This window comes from Impatiens glandulifera, chromosome 5 (assembly GCF_907164915.1).
Source record: "Impatiens glandulifera chromosome 5, dImpGla2.1, whole genome shotgun sequence".
Taxonomy (NCBI): domain Eukaryota; kingdom Viridiplantae; phylum Streptophyta; class Magnoliopsida; order Ericales; family Balsaminaceae; genus Impatiens; species Impatiens glandulifera.
Window position 1 is genome coordinate 45,649,428 of NC_061866.1, and position 9,469 is coordinate 45,658,896.

General features: G+C 24.1%; 1 protein-coding gene across 1 annotated transcript; it reads left to right on the plus strand.

Moving 5' to 3' along the window:
- The first annotated feature begins 1,962 nt into the window (after positions 1-1,962).
- Positions 1,963-3,069, plus strand: LOC124938720 (senescence-specific cysteine protease SAG39-like). Its single transcript, XM_047479217.1, has 2 exons — positions 1,963-2,386; positions 2,471-3,069. The coding sequence occupies exons 1-2, from the start codon at positions 1,963-1,965 to the stop codon at positions 3,067-3,069; spliced, it is 1,023 nt and encodes a 340-aa protein (XP_047335173.1).
- Positions 3,070-9,469: the final 6,400 nt, after the last annotated feature.

Consider the following 9,469-nt stretch of genomic DNA (forward strand, 5'->3'; position numbering starts at 1 on the left):
GAAAATTTGATATCATGAATGTGTCGGGAATGATTTTAAGTCCATTCACATGTTGTCACATCATTAATTACACCAAATTCCTGCTTTTTATCATTGATATAGTTCAAATGATAAATATCGACACGCATAAGAGAAAAAAAAGACAACAAGTTTGATTTTACGTGAAACGTATTAAGTTTGGTCGTTATAGTTTTTTAAATTAAAAAATAAATAAATATAACTAGAGTGGACGTTACCCCCAATAAACATAAAAAATATCCATTACAAAAGTTTATGTCAATCCCACTAGATTGTGATCCGGTAAAAGTAATTAACTTAAGAGATTAAAATGTCACAGATTCGATTTCTAAAAAAAACGCTTTAAATCAAAACGAAGTCAAATTATTATTAGTAATTCTACTTTTGAGAAAACCAAAACCAACCACTCGACATCAACATAAGACAGACTATGATATCAATTCTCTCCATTTCTACTCAGCAATTTGTGAAAGGAATATTAAAAATATTTTAAATACCAATGACCAACTCATTAAACTTCTAACTCATAAATTTTCAAATAGAAGTTACTAGCTTAGCTCATTTAATATTTCTTTTTTATGTCATTTTATCGTTGTATTTAAATGATTTATAATATTTTTAATATACATAAATATTTAAAAAAAAAATTCAAACCCATCATATTTTAAATTATCACCCTCTTGCATCTTAAATAATTAGATTTTTTTTAAATTAAAAATATATGATTATATTTTTAATTTGTTTATTTATCATAATTTTTTATATATAAATGTAATAAACATTTTTTTTTTTAATAATTTACTAATAAAAATATTTTCAGTATATAGGTTATGTTCCGTCTTTTACTCCTCGGGTGACATGAACCTTGAATGAAAGATCATTTGTTATTTATTTTACTCTGACAATAGGGCCTTATGATGAAAAGTAATAATAATATTGATAGTTGGATTAAGGTTTGCCTCAAGACATCTCTTAAAAATGCACTACTATTAATATTATTATAATAAGATGTAGAAAAGACAAGATAATGGTTTGTTATTATTGACTGAATTACTACGTTAGTTTCAGCAAAGTTAACTGGTTGGCCACGGCCCACGTAACGCCTGGCTACAAATGGAATAACATTCTCAATCTGTCCAAAATTATCATCACATTCTTATAACTAGCATTTAGCCCGTACATTTGCACGAGTAATAATATAAAAACCGTGAAAAAAAATTACGGATAACATTTTTTATTTTAATTTTAACCGTTTTAAGTTTATGGGTGAGTCAACCCACAATCCGACACAAATATTCATTTACTCAACATCATTACATATTAGTTAGTTAAAAAGTTGAACTTATATTAATATTAAAACGTCCCGCGTTTATCAAATTTGGTGTTGAATTTAAAATATAAAGTCTTTGTAGCCTAGTTGGTTAAAGAGTTGTACTTGTTTTGTTAGGTTGCAAGTTCAAAACATACCTCTAGCATTTTTAATTTTATTTTTAACCGTTTTAAATTTAAAAACGGGTCAACCCACAATCCGACCCAAGTATCCAAATTAACCACAGCTCTCGACCCGGCAATCCGGACACTTTAAAAATTAAGCATCATTATATATATATATAGATTAGACAAACATATATATATATATATAAAAAAAAATCAATTGTATACATGTAGCTAGAAGCTTACAACAGTGCAGTCTCCCTTAATTACTTATTTTCAAACTAATAAAATAAACACTGAACACTTTCCAAGCCACGGCAAAGCAAAGATTTAATAATTTCCTAAACAAAACATATGAAACTGTCTGTTTATGATGCATTTCTATTTATAGAGCTTGCATGTAAAAGCAAAAGTATTCATTTCCTAAACAAGCAGTTTTTCTTACAACAATTCATAGTCTTTTTTCCTACAATATTCTAAGAAAGAAGCATGGATAGTTCCAAGAACATCATGAACCAGCACCAACTTCTCTGCTTGACTTTGTTTTTTATTTTGACTACACTCGCTTCTCAAGCTGCATCTCGCTCTCTTAATGGCCATTCCACAATGCTGAAGAGGCATGAAAGATGGATGACAGAGCAAGGGCGCGTTTACAAAGACGGGGCTGAAAAGGAGAAACGCTTCAGCATATTCAAAGATAACGTGGAGATGATAGAATCCTTTAACAGGGCCGCAAACAAGCCTTATAAAATGGGAATCAATCAGTTTGCAGACCTGACCAACCAAGAGTTCAAGCTAAGGAATAAGTTCAAGAGTCATGTTTGCTCTGATAATAATTCCTTGTTCAGATACCAAAACATTTCAGCTGTGCCCGCCACCATGGACTGGCGGAAGAAGGGTGCCGTCACCCCCATCAAGGACCAGGGACAATGCGGTAAGCAGTAATTATAAATGAACTAATCTTTTGTTTTCTATAAAGAAATTTGATTTTTAACTTTTGGGTCGGGATATTGCACAGGTTGTTGTTGGGCTTTTTCTGCTGTGGCTGCAACAGAAGGAATCGCTCAGATAACAACGGGAAAACTGATATCTTTGTCCGAGCAAGAGCTTGTTGATTGTGATGTAAACGGACAGGATCAAGGCTGCAACGGGGGTCTCATGGACGACGCCTTCGAATTCATCCAAAGCAATGGGGGACTGACCAGCGAATCCAACTACGGATACGATGGATCTGACGGGACTTGCAATAAGAAGAAGGAATCAAACCACGCAGCAACTATAACTGGCTACGAAGACGTGCCAGCCAACAGCGAAAGTTCACTAATGAAAGCTGTAGCCAATCAACCTGTCTCTGTAGCAATTGATGCTGGAGACTCTGATTTCCAATTCTACTCTAGCGGGGTCTTCACCGGTGAGTGTGGAACTGAGCTGGACCACGGTGTGACGGCGGTGGGGTATGGAACAACAGATGATGGAACCAAATACTGGATTGTGAAGAATTCGTGGGGAGAAAGCTGGGGAGAAGAAGGATACATAAGAATGCAGAGGGACATTGAAGCCAAGGAAGGCCTATGCGGTATTGCTATGCAGGCTTCCTATCCCACTGCTGCAGAGTAAGCAAATCATATCAAAATACCAACAAAATCATGAAGAAGATCATATATAATGTAAATCATATCAAAATACCAACAAAATCATGAAGAAATATCATCATATATATATGTTTCATTTCAAGAATGTATATAAAAGTGAAGTTGGGGTTGTGTATTTCTATTTTTATTTAAAATACAAAAAGAAATTTAAAAATAAAATAAAAATTACATACTACAAACAATATGAGATAATAATGTTAAAAGGCATAATTACATGGAGGGAGTGAAGGAAGTTGACAAATAGCATGACTGTATGACTGTATTGAGTGAAGGAAGTTGACAAATATTTCATCTTTCACTAGCTCACTAATTTAATTAATTATTTATTTATATGTTATTAACAACATATAACTAGACTCCAATTATAATAAACTTAAAATTCAACTCACCATTTTTAAAGACAATACAGAAATGTTTAGAGTCAATTGAAAGAAGGTTACATGTAATATTTGTTTAGAATTATTACTTTTAAACAAAATATAATGTTTAAATCCGTACATTTGTTGATAGAGCCTCAATATATGTGTTTAAAAAAAAAATGAAGATATATATGATTTATTATTGGGTATTTATTATTTCAATTTAATTTTGAGATATTTTAATATATGTATATTAGTTATTTCAGTTGATAATTTTATCTTATTCGATTTATATATAGACCTTTCTATTAAACATTGATTTGCTCTAACAATTTGGGTTTATGATTTTAGGTTATAGAACTTTAAGTTAGGGTTTAAAGTTTTAAGGTTTAGCTGTTGTAAAATTTAAGAAAAATAAAAATATTAATAAATAAGAGAAAAAAAAAGAAAGAAAGAGCAAGATGAGAGAAATTCACTTTATTTATTTATTTTATTTTTTTCCCATTAATAACTCATAATTTTATTTTATTTATATATTTTGAGAATAAGATTGAGATGTCTTAAAAATATAATGTGTATGGTCTAAACACAAAAGAACAAAACAAGTGACAGTGTCATTGTTTTATTTATTTATTTATTTATTTATTTATTTTGTATAACTTTCCAATTTGTTAAAATGAAAAAAACCAGTAATGTAGTGTTTGATATTGAATAAAAGATCAAAGTTCTTGATGTGGAAAAAGAGGAGGAATAGAGCTTCGACATTAACAAATGGAAGATCGGAGGAGGAAGCTCTCCGTTTTCGTCGGAAGAATTTTGTCAGGTGCCGAGGATTGGTTGAGAATCGCCGAAAGGATTTTGTAAAATGGCTCTGTTTTGGTGTATTACTGGATTTTTGTTATGTTGAGATATTTGGAATTATTTAATAGTTTGTTTGATATATTTATTGATTGAATTTTTTTAGTAACCAATAAAATTGTTGTAAACATGATTAGATAAAGTAATTAGTTATTGAAATAAATACAATGTTGTAAACATTAATAGAACTAACATAGTTGTCATTAATTTGTGAAATATAGATATTTTATATTATAATTTAAAAATATATATTTTCTATTTAAAATTAATAAATAAGTTCACATGCCTCAAAAATTATTTAATAAATATTCAACTAAATAAATATTATATGGTAAAAAATGATAGTAAAATAATATATATATATAATTAAATAATTATCAGTAAAACAAACAAAAAAAAAAAAAAAATTAAAACTATATTATTTTATTAGAAGAGATAAATATATCAAAGTGTATAGTAAAAATAAACAAATATTTTATCTCATTTTAAATTATTATTTTAATACCAGTTTTCTAAAAGAAATATCGATTATTTGGGAAACCAATTCTCGAAACGCTTTTCTGGATATTCTTCAATATTCCTGATATTCACGGAACGTGAAAAGCGGATGATTAATCGTTCACTTCCGAAAGAAATCGACAAATTTCTTCTCGATACGTCCCAAGGAAAATCTCAAATTGGATCCCAAATTGACGGGTTAGTGTAAGTTTATCCATGCGGTTATGCAATCTTCGAATAAGAATCTATTTTCTGAAAGATTCTAGCTTTCGTGCTTTGGTGGGTCTCCAAAATCCTTTCGATGTGCGTTATGAGGTGTGAAGTGGGAGAAAATGGATGTCATAATTGGGGTTTTGAATAAGAAAGACCTTTTCATTTTTTTTTCTTTGAAAAGTAATAAGAATGAGGGGGTGTTAAGCCTTTTATCATCCTGACGTCGAGCTATTTTTCCGCATGACCTCCCCTACAGTATCGTCACCGCAGTAGAGTTTAACCACCAAGTTACGGAATGTATCGTCAAATATTCAATATGATTCCACAAAATCTAGTTTCGTTCAAATAACGGACTCTAACCAATTGACCTTTAAAATTAAATAAATCAATACATCAAGATGCTTTCGTATAAATTCCTTAAACGAAAGCGGACGATGCATTAAATGATAGTAAATAGACAAAATGGATAGATACGTACATTAAGCTTATATTGTTTTGTTTGACAAATTATAAATATTTTACCTCGTTTTAGATGTATTTTTCATTTCACTAGTCTAGTCTAATTTTCTAATTAACATTTTCAAGTTATCTTAAACATTTGTCAAACTAATAGTAAATATGTATAAAATGACATTAAAAAAGGACTAAATATACTTAATTTAGGAAAATTATAATCATGATCTTCTTTGTCTAACTCTTAGACATAAAAGATAAATCATAAATTTCAAAGGAAACACAAATATAGTTAACATTTTTTTCATCTAATCTTTTAATTAACATTTTCAAGTTATCATACACATCGTCAAACTAATAGTAAAAACATATTAAAAAATTATGAAAATGTACTTAATTCATGATAAATCATGCTCAACAATAAAAATAAACTTTACATTTTTCAAAAGTAATGCAATTAATAAAGTTTTTTATTCTACAAAATACCTAAATTTTCTTTCAAATATTGTATCATTAACAATTGCTCTCAATTTGAACCATCATACATTCATTCTCAATTCGAACTAGGGACGATAATAAGTACTCGTATACTTGATATTCGTAAGTATTCGATGGTCGGAGTCGAGTTTTTAAATCGGGATCGGGTTCAGGATCGAGAATGAGAATAAAAGTAGGTTACCAGATCGGGTTTGTGATCGGAAGTAAAGAGTGTACGTGCAAACCCAAACTCGAAACCTGATACAATTTTTAATTATTTTTTATATAAATATAAATACATATAAGCGAATATGAATAAAGGGCCGTAACAATGCAATTAATAATGCGCTGTCAATTGAGGGATCGACTACAGTATGAGAAAATAATGGTAAAAAACATAATTAATAGCATGACAGGATGACATGTAAGAAATTAATAAATGAAGAGTATTATCAACTCTCTTTTTATAAACTAAATACACCAAGAAAAAAAATATCTATCATCATTTACTTTCAAAATAAGATCACAATAATAAAATAAATTAAATAATAACATCAATAATAATAGTACGTAATAATAATAACATAAAAATTATTCACAATTTTCTAATGTAATAGAACAGTTGAAGATGACAAGTCTTCAAATTTCTTTTGTTTTCAAAATATTAGGTTTGAGAAAAAAAATATGCATAACCTAGTTTAATATAAATATTTATTTTGTTTTTAATATAAATATTTATAATAACTTAATTTATTTTTAATTAATTAATTAATTATAAATATTAAAATTTTAATAAAAAAATCATTTTTTAAACTTAAGTTATAAACTTGTTTATACTAATATTTTTTATTTAACTATAAATATTTATTATATATTATATCTAATTTATTTTTATTATTATCATTATTATTAATTAGTTTATAATAATATTTTTTTTATGATTTTGTTTATAATTTAATTTTATTACTTACATTATAATAATTATTAATTCAATATATCCAATAATTTACTAATATAATAACTATTAAAAAATGATTGTTGTAAATTAATAATCTTATAAGTTTATAATATTAAACTATATTTTATTTTAAAAATTACTCAAATTAATAATAATTAAAATAATTTTATTAATATAATAAATAATAATAAAAATTATTAAAATTGGCTATAGTTAACATAATTTACAAAAAGATAAAACCCAATTAATAATTATTTTAAATATAATCTTTACTAATAAAAATATTGATATTAATAATATATTATTCTAATTTGTTTCAATAAATATATAATATTTTTAATAAATATATATTATTTTTAATCTTATTATATATAATAACTTTGTATACATTAATTAATTTTTTTATTTTTCAAATTAAAATTCGAATTCGAATAATTTTTGTTTATTATTATTATTATTATTTTTAATTATAATTCAATATTTATTTTTTATTTTAAAAGTTTTGTTTAATTATTTTTTAAATAAAAACTCATTTACTATTTATTATATTTTACAAATTATTTATGATATATATATTTATAAATTTTATTATTATATGTATTTATATGTATGCAAAAATTTAAAAACTGTTTTAAAATTTTATTTAATAATCTAATTAATAATTAAATTAAAACATTAAAAAAAATTAATTTTTGAGTTGGATGATGTTAATTGGAAAAAATAAGTTAATTTGTTATATTTTTAATATAAATATTTATAATAAATTAATTAATTTTAAAATTATTAATTTAGTTAATCATACATATTTAAATTTTAATAAAAATATAAATTTAATATAACAAAAATATTATGAAATAATTAATAACTTTAATATAGCATTTATAGTTTTGGAGTAATACTTTTACTAAAACATAACTGTTTAAATAATTTTTATTATATTTTAAAAATAATTTAAAAACTCTGAATTATTATTATTATCATTACTAATTTAAAATAAATGAGAAATAAAAAATATAAGAAATTTTAAATGTTAAAAAGTGAAAAATAATATGTCTATTAAAATTAATTTAGTTAATTATAAATATTTATAATTTAATAAAAGATAGTTTTTTTTTTTTAAATTTAAGTTATAAATTTATTTATAATAATATTTATTTTATTATAAATATTTATTATATATTATCTATATAACATATTAGTTATTATAAGAAATAATAAACATAATAATTTTTTTAAATAATTTTTTTTGTAATATTATATATACATATATTTATATTAATATTTATTATTAATTGTTATTTATTATTTATTATTTTTATAATTTTATTATAAAAAATAATAAACATAATAATATTATTTAAATAATATTTTTAATATTATATATATTTATATTAATATTTATTATTAATTAATATATTTTTTTTTATTTTCTAAATTTATTTTATTATATATTATTTATAGTATATTGGTTATTATAAAAAATAATACTTATATTAATATTATTTAAAATGAGTTATTTTATAATTAGTAGTAGTGAGATTTTGTTCTTTAGTAAAAAATTTAAAAGAAAAAAAAAGAAATGTAATAAGTTGTGATAATTTTAAGAAGGATGAGATTTTTTTTAATAAAATAATTAAATCGTATTAATTTAAAATAATAAAATAAATAATATTAATTTAAAGTGAAGGGTAGGTTGTGTATTTCTATTTTTATTAAAATACAAAAGAAAATTTAAAAAATAAAAATTGCATACTACAAACAATATGAAATAATAATAATAAAAGTCATAATTACATAAAAATAAATAAATTTATAAATTTTACGTCATTATATATGATGAAGGTAAACTATAATTTTTTTATATTTTGTTTTGAGATCAAAATTGATTGAGCGAAAGAAGTTAACAAATATTTCAACTTCTAGAGCTCACTTTAACTATCAGGTGTTAAGTGGTAATTAATTTTTAATTTTATTAAACTTATGACTAACAATTTTTACAATCTTAAAATGTAAAAAAATAATTTTTTTGTGATTGTTTCTCAAAAGTTTAGTCAAATTGGGTATAAGTTGACCATATCTTACTCCCAAAAATAAAATAAAATTGTGTGAGCATTAGCATATTTCTTAGCATATACTCTAAGAGTTCTAAGAGACCAACTGCCCAAACAAAATAATTAAGTTTCATAAGTAGAGTTAATAGTCAATCTTGAGATTTTACTAATATTTAGTCTACTTGTTTTTGTTTCTTTTAAATAAAAAATTCTTCTTTTGTATATTTGTGCTTAAAAGAATTCAATAATATGGTAGTCTACTTATTTTTGTTTTTTTAAATAAAAAATTATTCTTTTTGTATATTTAAATATAGTAGTCTACTTGTTTTTGTTTTGTTTTTTTAAATAAAAAAATCTCAGGTCATTTTTTTCTTAAACTAATCTCAATAATTTTTTATTATTAAGCTAAGAATCTGTCTTTTGTTTCATCTCCAATTATTCCTAAATCAGTAAGTAATATATAATAAAATCCGATCAAAGACGATTTTCGTTTACCAA

Excerpts from the sequence above, each read along its gene's own strand:
- LOC124938720 (XM_047479217.1), top strand. The coding sequence starts at position 1,963 with ATGAACCAGCACCAACTTCTCTGCTTGACTTTGTTTTTTATTTTGACT. Across the intron at positions 2,387-2,470 it reads CAAGGACCAGGGACAATGCG|GTTGTTGTTGGGCTTTTTCT; the intron begins GTAAGCAGTAAT and ends GATATTGCACAG.